This window comes from Limulus polyphemus, unplaced genomic scaffold (genome assembly GCF_000517525.1).
Source record: "Limulus polyphemus unplaced genomic scaffold, Limulus_polyphemus-2.1.2 Scaffold155, whole genome shotgun sequence".
Classification (NCBI taxonomy): domain Eukaryota; kingdom Metazoa; phylum Arthropoda; class Merostomata; order Xiphosura; family Limulidae; genus Limulus; species Limulus polyphemus.
In genome coordinates this window covers 179,765-194,606 of record NW_013665765.1, presented here as the reverse complement: position 1 = coordinate 194,606, position 14,842 = coordinate 179,765, and the positions used below count along the sequence as shown (strand labels likewise).

The window sequence follows — 14,842 nt, the reverse complement described above, 5'->3', positions numbered from 1 at the left end:
ATTTCATATGTACTTTTACACAAGTGAATCATTTTCATTGAAATTGAGTCACATTCTGTTATGCTTAAAATGTTGAAAACCACTAGCTATAGATTTCTTTAGACCAGTTGCAATGTGAGAGTCTTATCGAACATTCTAGAACCCAAACATAACAAAGATAATAATAAGAAATGTTCATTGTGGTATACAAAATAATAATTTGTTCTAAGTAAGAGTTTTTCTTCTTCTCGATTTGTAAAAAATTATTACGTGATAGAAAAAAATGAATATTATTTTTGAACTCTGCGTAGCTGAATTATGGAAAATCCATTATTAAAACCAAAATAACTTTGATGAAGTTGAAATTCACAGGCCTGTGTAATTAACTCAAGGTTAGTTGGTTTTGGTGCCTTAACTGTATTGGCTGCTAATGGGTTTTTCAAATGCCAAAAGTGGTTTATTGTAATTGAAAGAAACAATTAACCTTATGTTTTATTCTGAAACACCACTGTCCAACAATGCTTGGTCTAACAAATTTTACTTTGGTCCATAAACTAAACAAATATATAGCTATAACAATCAAAATCTAGTCGTACTGAACTCTTTACCAATTGTTTCTCAACTAAAAATGACTCACGGTTGGTAAAACTCTCGTAAGTTAACGTTCTTATCTAATTCTTGTTTCATGCACAACCACAACTAGATATGTTTCTCAACATTTATTAAAATGATTAAACAATGGTTTACATACAAATATAATTGGATACACTATCAAGTGTACAGTTTCAATATTACATAAATCTAAAAACTTATTAAATCATTACATGTTTGCCAGTAACAGACAAAGTGAGTAAGTGGTATGAATAGGTGTTAAATGATGCCACACACTCACAAATGTCCCAAAACTTTAGATTCACAATCACAGAAGACTAGAATTTCACATTTCAACAGACTGCCCATAGTATCAAGCTTACTTTAGTTTCTAGGTAAGGAAAACTCACTTTGATTTGATGGTCAACTCATCAGCTTGCCCTTCTTTTTGTATAAATGAAATATCAAGATTTAAAAAAAAAACAAAAAACAAGAGAACAATTACTTGGCTAATTAGTCAGATTAACAAACTAATCATGTTGTGATGAGCCAGAGACTACTTGTTGAATGATACATGAGCTAATGGTGAGCAATCCACCATCAGGTACATCTTCAAATATAAAAAAAATAATTATAAAATGTGTTACATTGATTCAAGGAAATTGTGTTATGTTTTTATGAAAAAAGCTACGCAATTGGCTATCTGTGCTCTACCCACTGCAGGTAATAAAACCCAATTTTTAGTGTTATGAGCCCTCAGACTTACCGCTGAGCCATCGGGAGGAAAATGTAATTAACATTTTATAAGAAACTTGTAAAGTTGGCCAAAAAGATTTGAAAATACTGAATGTTTTTTATATTATCCTATTATTATCATTCCATTATATGTTAGAGATTGATTAATATAGTAATGTTTACCCCTTTCAATTTTTCACCCCTAACCACAAACTTCAAACAACACAAAAATAAATGATATATAACACTTGTATGACAAAAGCCTGCTAAAATTTAGTTTCTAATACAAAAAAAAAATGGATACAGCCAACACACGCACAAAAAAAGGAAATTAACAAACTTTCTTTACTGATATAGAAAACACACATTTCACAAACATTACTATATATATATAAATGACTTTCACAGAACAGATATCAATAACAAAATTAAAATTTTGATATGACTTAAAGATAATGACAAATAACCCATTAATAAAACAGGATTTTTCCATTATGTATACTGTTACTATGAGTAATTAATGCAATATTGGTGCTGCATAAAAAACACGTCACGTGTAAATTGTTAATACAAAACGAAAACCATATACACTATAGTTACGATAGAATTTTCATCTTTAACTAATGATACAAATATTTTGTTTATTTACATGAATATTACTTTATATTCAATATCACCAAGAACAAAAAATAGTATCAAAGATTTGGGAATAAATTTTGTTTTCTTAGAAAAAATGTGCAAACTACTCAATGAATCATATAGAAACTCACAGGTGTTTTATTTAATTGATTATCAAACATTTTGAGTACAATTATAATTCTTTGTGATCTGTACCTCATTAACTCAAGATCAAAAATGCAAATGTATCCCTTCTGAACATGTAATTTTTACATTCATCTGTTGTTAGTATAGTACTTAATCTAAATCCCTCGTTTCATTTTCTCCCGTGATTTTGTAATATAACTTCACAACACACAGCTTTTTATATTACTAACACTGCTAAATAAAAATGTCTGAGCCATAAATAACAACTAACCATATCTATTTTGGTATAATTTTCTCAGTTACACACTTGAGAAGCACCAGTGAAAAAAACGTACGAGTTAGCTGAAGCTGCGACACATCTAATAAATGCTGTGAAATTAAGTACTGCAGTTCTAGTGTTATACTACTATGCATGACATGAAAATATAAAACAGGACAAAAAATGCAAAGAAAAGAAATGCAGCTTGTGTTATGAGGAAAAAATATTGTTGCATATATATTTTTTTGCTCTTAAAGGTTAAAACAAATGAAAAATTTTATCAAATAACTCTTTTCAACAAACATATAAGGACATAATCCAACAATACTATTATAAATTTGTAAAATTTTCAAAATTAGACAAACTTTTCTCTCTTCCTCTTAAATCTAGTGAACCAATAAAAAATATATGATAATTACTGATGCATGTTAAAACTCTCATTTATCAACATTATGAAAAGTCAAACCTTATGAAATGAGTACTTTAGAAGTGAATTTTTAATCATGAATCCAAGAAACCACTGAAAAACAAAGAAAAAAATCCAATTTATATCCGATATCCAATTTAAAGCAATGTTAGGTAACGTGTCCTCTTAACAACATATGTCACATTCAGAAAAAATGTATACACGTGAGAGTTGAGTGATTTCTCTTTAACTAAATTTGAAAATATTTTAAGGGGGCTAACATTCTAGTACATCATGCTAAGTATTCCTGATGTCATAAACTATATATACGAAGTTCAACTAAAAGATAGCTTCAGTATGAATATTTATGATGATTTAAATTTCTTTAAAGTAATTAAAGATTTGTCTGAATTTTTAAAATGCAGAAATCAAACAAAATAATTATAAATCACTCAATTCATTTCTAAGTAAACAAAAAAAAAGTAAGATTAGAAGAAAAATGTTGAAGTTTTACATGAAGAGTGATCGTGGAGGAGCTAGATTCATACATTTTCCATAATAATGTTCCACTTAACCTTTAGCTAAAACTTTTTGCCATACCACCGGCAGGAACAGAATCTGTAAGTTCAACTGATTCACAGTTTCAATAATATTCTATCTAGCTATAAGTTAACAAACATTTCATATGCAATACAGAGAAGAATCACACCTACAATAAACCGAGATTGTTTTGAAAAATACAGAGAGAGAGAGAGAGTTACAACAATAGAAAAACTGAAACCTATATAGCAACATTTTGAGATTATAAATAATTCTGGATATTGACCTTTTGTTTTATATATTTCGTTTACCTATCTATAGAGGATATTTTTTCTTCTGTCAGTGTAAAATAAGTTTGAAAATATTTTAAATTTTCTTTTCTTTTTACAATAAATAGTGATTAAATGTTCAGTAGTTATATTAAACAAATTACTGTTATATTTGTACACATAAATTAGAAATTACTGTATACACCTTACTGACAAATTGTAACTCTATGCACAAAAACTACATCAATGAAAATTGTTCAAAAGGATATTATAAAAAAAAAATCTTTGTGTTGACACAAACAATTACATTACGTACATTAAACTTACCAACACGGTTACTGTTTATTTCTTTACCTCTTTTTAAATGACATTTGGTGATAACTGATAAAACTTCTAAACTATCTTTTCTAAGGTAATAACTTCTAATCTTAAGCATCAATGGGTGATAAATCTCAATATAAACGGATGTCTTAATAAGCAGTGTAATAATGTTTCATGTTTTGTGCGTGTGTATATCGTAAAATTAACAATTAGAGGATACCTGACGTAATGGAATTTATAAAGAAGCTTTCAGTTATTGAGAATCATCTACATTTCTATCTTATCTGTGTTTAATCTACTCTTTAATGAGCCAACAGATAGCTCAAAGAAAAAACTTGATCTTTGCTTGATTTTATAATGATTTAACACCCAGTCTGCAACTTAATGAGACCAAATTTGGGAAATTGAGTGTCACAGTTTCTGGTATTCAAGTTAAAACCAAAAATATTTACTATGATAAATAGCTCAATTCTGTTAACCTAAAAAAAATGCTATAATACCAAAACAACTCAACTCTCAACAGTGTTTGGGCAAGAAGATGTGGATTTTAAAGGATTGGCCAGTCTGTGTTCCTCTTGTTTAAAACAGTAGAAGTGTTCAAATTCGGTGACGAGGAACCCACTTTCAGACTAATAATGGCTGGAGACAGCTTGAATGGGTAATGAAGAAAAACTTTAATATAAGTTTTTCTTCATTACCCATTCAAGCGTCTCCAGCCATTATTAGTAGAAGTGTTCATTTCAAACAGGTACTGCTCTTAGCTCTTGAGCATTCCTTAGTCATCCCTGTTAAAGGAACTCACAAAAATTACAGAGATACTGGCTTTATATAGTTGAGGAACCAGATCTTGTGTTGTGCAACACAGTTGGCCACTACTGTGTTTTGTATGGGATATGGGTTTTACTCCCTTCATAGCCTGGAAACTATTGTGAATTCAGGCATGCTGGTAGGCAATTCAGATTCCAGATGTTGCAATGATTTCATATCTCTATTCAGAATATAAAAAAAGAAAATACTGGAAAGCTTTGTTTGAAAACCAGCCCACGAAACATATATCCCTGAATTGCAGATTGAATGTTAAAAAACATTAGTAAACTTCAACTTTGTAAATACAACTTATTGAAATAATGTTGTTGTTTTTTTCACAAAGGTGTCAGAAACCTGTAGTTCATAGCATACAGAACATGCAAGATAATTTTTATTCAGATTGTAAGGAAGTGTCAGAAAACTGAAGTATCTTGTTACTGTACATTGATTTTTTTTTAATGTCAGAGTTGCATTCTAAATTATGATTTTCTCAAAACATGGCATATTTTTTTACAGTAAAGAGCAAAAGTGATGAAGCAAATTAAAGATAACAAACAAAAAAAACCCTAGTTTACAAATTTACACCCTGAACTGACAATCCATCAAAACAAAGATATTGAACAGTTAAGAAAATAAGAATGAACTAGCATATTTTCTGACTACAGCACTGTTGTTATTTGGTAGTTTTGTTTGTTTGTTTTTTCCACTGGCCAATTAGCTGTTTACTTGAAACTTTTCTTTTTGAAAGCTTCCACATTATGGTCTCCTGTTTCTTGATTTAAAATTATCAGCTTGTTTTATTCTGATGCCTTTATGAGCTCTGTATCTCTGTTCAATATTATTACCTCTACTAGAAGGTTGAGAAAGGGATGATTCAAAACTGGTATAGTTCTCTTTTTGCCACATGTGTGCTGGGATGGCCGATTCTTTTATGTACACTAATTTAGTGTTCATTACCTGACAATCAATTTGCATCATGGTCACATGGTCTTTAGGATGCTCCATGGTTTCTAAATATTGGAAAGATATGTAAAAATAAGTTGAAATGAAAGTCTACACTGTCAATAGTTAGATACATATACTACCAAGTAAGTCAATGTGATTAATCCAAGTTCTAATATAAAAGGATAGAAAAAAAAATTGTTCATTACACTTCTAAGAAAATAATTACCCATATTTTGCAAAAATTTTAACAGCATATGAAACTAATAAAAACTGAAAGTAATTTCTTGGATAATAATAATTACAATAGATATTTTAATATAAGGTTGGGAAATTTACACAAGTGCTATCTTTGCTGCCTATCCTTAATTTTGAGCTGAAAGACAGCTAGTCACAGAGGCATGATCCAAGAAATATGTTGTGATGATAAAGAAACAATTATTCATAAATATGTATTGTATTTATCACTACATATGTAGAAAAGCACTAACACACACACATAATTATTTCTTAATAAGTGTGTGAAATTTCTACAATAGATTCTACACTGGACTTTGAACTTTGACAGTATTGTCAATTAGAGAGAGAGTGAGTGAAATGTACAATATATGACTTAACCTTACATTTGAAAATTAACAAATTCATACACAAAAATTAAACTTGATATATGAAAAAAATACTGATGGGGTAACTACCCTCTTGCCACTCCAGAATCAACACCCTTTGCTATTCAACAATACGAACTGCAAACTCTTGATCTACTTTAACTGAATTGTGTGGAGCACATTTTTGTGGCAACAGGATGTAAACTAGGGACCCTCAGATCACAGTTCAGCAAGCTAACCACTAGATCACATACAGCCCAGAAATTTACTTAAAATATTATCTTATACATAACAACAAAATATCAATCCATCTTCAGATTATATAGATTTTTTTGTTTAGGTTTATCTAATTCATTACTTCACTGATGCCACACTAGATGTTTACAGCTATTCACGCTATTTAAAAAAAAAAAGATAATGAAGATCTTTTCAATTGTACCCAAATGAGAATTACACAGTTTCAAAATCATTAATAGATAATTGGGAATAGTTTTATTATTGCTTTATATATCATATCATATAATTTTTGGAAGGGCACTGTTTGATTCAGCTTGACCACTATCTTAGCAAATAGAAAAATAAGTGATTCTTATTTTATATTCTAGTTTGTTAATATCAGTAATTTGAGTTCTTAATTCGTAAGAAACTATAGACTTTGTATTTGGACATCACAAACATCTAATTTGAACCAATGCTGCATTCACATACCATGTGACATACAAAAACAATATTTAGGTTTTTTTTTTAATATTTACTTTCAAATTAAGAAATTAACTAATGGATCATAATAAGATTTGAATTATAATTTAGAATTTGATACCAAACTTATTGACATATATTCCTTAAATAGTAGTTCAATAAAATTTTAAATGTGGGTCTACAAACACAATGAAATGGTCTTTGACCCATGACCATAGGAAGACCCGTAGAGATAGGGTTAACATTCCAATCTGGAAGGGCAGGTCACCTGGGAGGGCAACATATCTGGAAGGAATGCAGGAGCATGGTAAGGAAAGGGGAAGTAAAAACTGTATGGTATCGAAGGTATGGGATAAGGCCGCCCAATATCCCAAAAGTGAGGAGACCGAAGACCCACGGTCAAAGAGTCAAGTGTAAAATTCCACAAGAAAAGCCACAGTAGGCTGGTCAGCAGGAAACCCCCTACTTGTAAATCAACAACAGAATACTTTCATTTTCACTTGCGTTGGTACACTTCGATGGAAGATGTATGGATAGAACCAGCTAACAAGGATGCGACTCAACATGTGAAACCGGATCTTCTCACCAAGGACTGGACAAAAGCCAGGCATGGAGATGTAGAATGTGAAGAGTGGAATGAAGGACATGTGACCAAGGTTGACAAAGAGGGTAGGGAGACAGTGGCTGAGCTGGCCAATAAGGAACAATCAGGAGAACCTGACAAGGAGTGGTGTGGATGAGAGAAATCACCCGATGAAGTAATAAAGATACTTTTGTGACCAATCCTGGCTGAAGGCATCAACTGCCAGAGCCTGGGGATGAGGTACAGGTGACCAAAAGAGAGGTAACTTGTTGTTGAGTCCTGTAGCAAAGGCATCCAATGTGGGAAGAACCCCCACTGATGGCAAAGAACTATGAAAACGAGAGGATCTAATGACCACTTTTTGAGATATATCCGGTCAGGGCGTAACAGACGATCCAAACCAGATTGAAAGCACCCGGCGCATGACATGCAATAAGATGAATGTGATGTGCATGGGCACAGGATAAGAGATCCAACGTCTGAAAACACAGATTTCTGAACCAGGCACCCCTTGATGATTGATATGTGCCACCACTGTAGAATTGTCTGAATGAACCATCACTAGACAATGTTGGGCAAGAAGAAGGAAGTGATGCAATGCCCAATGTATGGCTAGAAGTTCGAGAACATTTATATGCAAAGTACTTATGTCCTCAGATAAACGGCCCAAAGCTTTTTGGTGATTGACTCATTCCCCCATCCCTGAAGGGAAGTATCCATGAAAAGATGTAGATCTGGGAGGAAGCGGCACACCCGCCAAAATAAGGTCTTTGTCCAACCACCAAGCAGATTGTCTTGCAGGGAAAAAGGAAGGGTAATGGGTGTGGAAAGAGGATCCACATTAAGGTTCCATCAATCATAAAGCGCCCACTGAAGGGATCTCATATGGGCATGACTGAAGAGAACCAGTGATGTTATTGATGACCACATCCCCAAAAGTGATAAAACCTTGTGAGCAATAAGTGATTGAGCTAAGAGGGCATAGTGAACCAACAGTTCCATTGAACAAAGTCATAAAGGACAAGGCTGGGCCTGACTGATATGAGTGTTGAAAAAGACCCCTACATAGACAAGTATTGAGTGGGTCTGAGGAAGGGCTTCTCCAGTTTGATCAACCAGCTCATCCGAGCCACCACAGAAAAGAGCTGCCAAGTATGATTGGCCAATTCCTGTTCGGAATGAACCAGAAGAAACCAATCGTTTATATAATAATTAAATTGCAGCCCCAGAGCATGGAGATGTTGAGCAAAAGTTCAGACTACTCAGCCAAATACGTAAGTCCAAAGGGGAGGGCCCGAAATTGATAAGCCACCCTGAGTTGGACAAACCAAAAATAAGGATGAGAATGAGGTGATATCAGTATATGTAGATAAGCATTCGAGACATCCATTTTGGTCATCCACAACCCTGGAGAAAATGTCCATCTCAGGGTGAGAAAAGACTCCATGGTGAAATGGGATAGTGAAACGAAGTGGTTCAAACGAGATATGCTGATTACCAACTGCCAATCACTGGTTTTCTTGGGGACAATGAAAAGGCGGGAATAAAAACCTTGGGAAGGATGGGGAACAGGTTCGGTGGCTCGCTGCAAGAGTAGTTCCTAAACTTCCTCTAACAGACACTGGCTGGTCACAGGATCTTGAGGAGGAGGGAAGGAAACAGGGTAAGGAGAGACGAGATGTGGGGAAAGAAACTGGACAACTAATCCTTCTGACAGAACCTGAAGCACCCACTGATCATTGATGAAGGAATGCCAGCGATGACGAAACTCCAAAAGCTGAGCCCCCACCAGACCTGAACACACTGGGTAGTCACCGGTACTGGTGTTGATGGGAGTGCATCGTCGAGGAAACCAGCAAGAAGATGTACCCCGAGTAGAATGGACAGGTAAAGGTTGGGAAGGGGAAGGAAGGGAAATGGTAGTTGGAGGCATATGAGGCTCTGACTGAAACAAATGGGCTACGATATTCTTAAGAATGGACTGTTGTTGGACCAATGTCACCCGATGCTATATAATTTCTGGGACCATATCAGAAACGTAATGCCTCAGAAATGGGGCCATATGTAAATCCATAAGATATGTCGAGGGTAAACAGACCCGAGACAATACAGCATCACAACCTATAAGGTCCCAACAACAAAGAAACTCCCCCAAGTAGGCAATAAGGAACCTAACAATTGCTGGTTTAAATGGATAGTCAGTACGATGGTGGGAAAGTACAAACTGATTTAAAGTCCACAGAGGGATGGCATGCTAATCCCCTCGCTTGATAGCAAGGATAAGTAATCAGCATGAACCCGAATATCAGGTGAGGGAGGAAAAACCAAAAAGGGTTGGGAAGATTGTTCATGCAATAAGGAAGGTCAAGGTGCATATGAAATAGAGGAAAGGGATAAAACATCACAAACCTAAGATACAAAATCCATAAAGACTGCATTAGGCCTAGTAGATTCATCAAGTTGGGAATGGGAAGGAATGGCAAAATCTGGAGGTGGAAAAAGACGATTGAAGTCCTCATCAGCCTGCACAGGATCAACCTGGATAATGTCTGGGAACAAAGGTTTTCCCATATAATGTTCGATCTCCCAGTGTATAAAAGCAGATAAATCCAGGTCACCCACACCTGAGGCCTAAGAAAAAATGCGAGTCGCTGATGTAATCCCCTAAGAAGTAATGTTAACTTTGGAATTTATTACACAGAAAAGTTCACCAAATTCAAGTGTAGAAAATAAGGTGACTAAAATTAACTGATAAATACTAATACAAGAGACAGGCTGAATGAAAGTAAATTAATTTAAAAAATAACCACCTCGTGAGGAAACAAAATCGAACATGAAGCATTAAACAAAACAGCACATCAGAACACAAGCGCTGCCAAACGAGAAGTGATGGTTTTGTAGAGGGAGTCACATGAGCATGTCATACTCCTATTGGTGAGGAGGTGACGCATGATGAGTTGCATGAGAAACATAATGTAATCTTGCAACTCCAAAAGTGGGGAAGGGGGGGGCAAAAGGCTTGTGCCACGCGTAAAGAAAAAGTTCGCATATAGAGGGCAGCACTGAACGAGAATAGCTAATTTTGTGAAAGGAGGTAAGTACCATAGCATAGCTTTTTTTTTTTACAGTAACAGAACAAAAATGATGGACCTGCAGATTTAGCTAACCACTTGACCATGACTGGTTTCCATCTCCAAGGTAACAAAAACAACTTTCAATAGTCATAAAACCTTGTTACATTCAGATCTTGAAGATTCTTACCATTAAAGGTCATGGCTGGCATCACAAGAGACATTTTTGGACGTAAGGTACGGTTATGGGCAGTAGCTGGTAATAGCAGGTGATCCTGTTTTCAGTTGGGACAAAGAATAAATAAAATACATGTCAATTATGTTCATCAAAATCACAGAAAAAGAAAGAGTTAAATACTTTGGTATTAAGCAAGCTAGTTTAATAGTTTAGTAACATGACATTAAACTCATAAACAAAGCATTAAAAATTTGTTGCTAGTTATAGAAGTATAATATTTCTATAATTGATACTTGAAAATATTGGTACTAGGTGAAACTCCAGGGTCGTGAATAAATAGTGTATTTGTGAAACATACAATTGTCTTGTTTTTTCCTCAATTTTGTAATTTCTATAATTCTCTACATGGAAAAACAGAATATCTGAAAAATCAGCTATTAAACATACTAGTCTACATTTTAGTAGTGTACTATACAACAAACTTCAAATCTGGAATGTTCCTTTAATAATCAAGGAAAGTTAAGAATTTACATATTTTTATACATCCCAGGGCTAAAATTCCCTACAGCTTAGTCTTAACAAAAAATAGTTACCATGTTTTACGGCATATAGGACGGACTTTTTTCGCTGAAAAAAAGCCTTTAAAAATTATCCTGTGAAGTTAAAGACAATGCATCTCTCAGTTTTTGCCCCCATAAGCTAAATTCTACTTAGTCTTTTCCCAGACAACTGTAGATTAAAATATAAAAATTAATCTATACAAAAATATATAACTAGGTCTATAATTAATTTTAGCTTGTAACTATGATGAAAAGAATGCATCAGCAAGATTCATTGATGTAGTATGCAAAGATGCACATCAATAGCAACTAGTATTTGTGATATACAGTTCCCCCACCTTGGGTGTTCAGTATACATACCTTCAAGATTCCCATTCTCTAAAGTACACAAATAGCAGCCTCTGCTGTTGTAATATTATTAAGTTGAGTTCAAGTTTGAAGTCAAGATAATGGACAAGTCCACATTTCTGTGGATAATTCAAATATATTAACTATGTCTTTATCTTCTGTGAATAATTATAATAAAATGATGTCAGAAGTGAGCAACAAAAGTGTGTTTGTTTTACTGAACCAGCTTAAGCCAGGTGTATATATGCATCTAGTGTTTTAAATCCTTAAGCTTACTGCTCAACCATCAGGGCACAACACACATTGACCAGATATGATATGTCAGATGACTGCTTAAGTTCTATACATGCAGAGATTTAATCATATCATTATTAGTCCACAAGATGGTGCTGTATGAGCAAGGATATCTCTTGCTTTCAAAGAGGTAAGATTGTAGATGAAAATCTAGTAGCTAGTAGCAGGTAACTGTCAAAGACAGTTTCTTCAACTGATTGTTCAAAGACACCCATTACTATAGTCTTTCATTTGTGAAAATCCAAAGGGAATAAAACCTGTTGCTAACAAACTCTATAGCCACAACTGTTGGTGTCTAACTGAGGGAAAAAACAACTGAACAAACTTGTAAAATGCAACAAACATCAAACTGTGGCTTAGCTGATCAATTCCTTCAACAGAATTCACAATTCAACTATCTGTAACCATATTTCATGAAATCAATGATCAGTCCAGAAATAGTTTAGTTTAAATGTGAATGGCACATGGTGCAAATTGTGGACAATGAATAATTGAGTGCATGGGATTTGATAAGGCACATTATTGTGCAAGCTTTTGGAGATGGTATAATGGTGTGGATAATGTTCTTTAGCAGAAATTGGACATTTGTGTCCTTCAGAAGGGTGTTTAACATTAAAAGCTGCATAAACGTTTTTACCAATTGTGTTTTCCAATTCAATAATACAACAATCTACAGCATTCATATAGTCTAAAAATGGTTCAAATAATGTGCCTGTGACTTTAGTCATCTTCCTTGGCTAACACAATCATCAAATTCAAATTTGATATAGCATGTTTAGAATAGGTTTAACATCACATTTGCAGCCATAATTCTCTGGCCTATATCTGTGAACCAAATACAAGAATACTCTTGGATCAATTAGCTTCAACTGAGTAAGACATCTTCTGAAATCATATGAAGTCTATGTCAAACTGAGTTCACAGTGTTATTACAAGAAAACTTAGTACGGCATGATGTTAGGTAGTGGCTCTACTAAACTGTCTAATTTAGCATATTAGACCTTACAACTTTTGACATAAACAACAAAAAATGTATGACAATTAGTTAAACAGCTAAAACTTTTTCTGGGCCAGCTGAAACACTGCTGTATGTTGCAGTTCAAATTATATGAAAGTATTATAATGAGAGTGATAGTGTAAATTAAACCTCTTAATCAAAATTTGAGGGAAAAAATAAAAAAGAATGACTAATTAGTTCACACTAATTACAACAATAAATACGTTATTGTTAGAAATTAAAAACAATAAAATACATTGTTTTTAAAAATACTAAGAAAACTCCAAGAACACTATGGTCAAATATTGTAAAGTGCTTAAAAAATGTTAATAAATTAAAATATGAGAAATACAATATGTAGTAACATAACAGTGAAATAGATTATTAATAAATAAAGCAGCAAAAAATACATATACCCACAGTATGGTTATTAATGGTCAAAAGAAAAGCTACTAAAATAAAAATATGGTTAAAACTGTTGTTAATTCAAGAAAGAACAAAACTGAATGTTTCTAGCTATATAAAATCAGAAATTTCATGTTGCGAAGAACAGTAAAAGAAAATATAGAGGACAATATGAGGTACATACAAAACAGCTGAAACACCATTTTTAACTGTTTAAAGAATTTGATATGCACTGTTTTTAACTGGGGAGATACAAAAATAAATTACTGAGTAAATTATGATAAACTGTCTGAAATAAAACATTGTTAAATTTAAAAAAAAAAAACAATTCAAATATACTTTTATAAAACCAGATAACCAAAATATTTAAATGATTAAATTTTAGTAGACTTAATTATTTTCCATAAACAACTACTGAACAAAAATAACATGAGGAACCTACGCCTGAGAAAGATACAAAGTAGAAAGTATCATCACGGCGATGAATTGCTTCAAATAAATCTTTGTATGACTTGCTTGGCTTCTGATAAACTTGCAGCTCATTATGCCTTTGAAAGTGGCTGAAGTAAAATTAATACAAATCTATTACACAAACATAACATTTACTTTGTATTTAAAATAATACATTTATAATGTTTGAATAAAACAACTACCCATATTTTTACAATGTGTAACATTCTCATTATTAGTTTTTCAAAGGTTTTTTTCTTTTAAAATTTTACAGTTGCCCTAATATTCAGCAAAAAAGCATAACTAAGAAGAATATATATAACATTTACATACTTTTCATTTTAACAGAGTAATACCCAAACAAAAATGTTCAAAAGTACCTATCACATACACACAAATATGACAGAAAAAATTTTCAATAAATTAAGTTGAAATAAATTTTCCTTAGTATATTATGCAGTTATTGAGAGAATAATTTGCTTAGTTTAATTCCATGTTATTTCACAAGTACACCAGCAGCAAAAATAAAACTGATAAATGACTATCAAGTAGCTCAGATTGTAAAATTTAAATGCAAAAATGAATGCCTTAAGCTAATGGGTTAATCAGTAGACGTTGTCAACATGTTCTAATAAATACAATTTCTTTTTTCTTTTACATTTTAGTTTATAAATATGAAAAAATGCACAATACTAGTAACAAAGACTAACAAAAAAAAAGAATGTCAACAGCATGAGCATATAATTGGATTCTGCTCCAAGAACACTTCTGGAAATCTAACTTTAATTTTCACTGAAATTGAATTATCGTGCAATTTATACAGAGCATCAGTGTCAAGTAAATTATAAAAATTCAATGGATTAATTTACTGTTGATAAAGATTTAATTTAAATATTCACAACACTGTTTTTGAAAGTAATGCATGACTGTAATGTGTCGATTTTGAGAAGATTTAATTTTTCTATTTTACATTGCAAGATGCAAAAACATTGATGAAACAATTTTGGGTAGTACTCTGTGAAGCAAACTCAAACATAT

General features: G+C 32.8%; 1 protein-coding gene across 4 annotated transcripts in view; it reads right to left on the bottom strand.

Annotated features, from left to right (window-relative positions):
- Positions 1–683: 683 nt before the first annotated feature.
- LOC106476339 (cyclic AMP-dependent transcription factor ATF-6 alpha-like) overlaps positions 684–14,842 on the bottom strand; it is a 39,360-nt gene continuing 25,201 nt past the window's right edge. For 2 of the 4 annotated variants that reach the window (XM_013937000.2, XM_022381257.1), the window contains exons 10-12: positions 13,797–13,914; positions 10,763–10,847; positions 2,065–5,682 (exon numbers count right to left, since the gene is read on the bottom strand). In XM_013937000.2, the coding sequence (XP_013792454.1) occupies positions 5,429–5,682; positions 10,763–10,847; positions 13,797–13,914 (457 nt within the window). In that variant the 3' untranslated portion in view covers positions 2,065–5,428. Of the gene's footprint in view, positions 1,181–2,064; positions 5,683–10,762; positions 10,848–13,796; positions 13,915–14,842 lie in introns of those variants that run through there. The other 2 variants (XM_022381254.1, XM_022381260.1) reach the window with 2 other exon arrangements.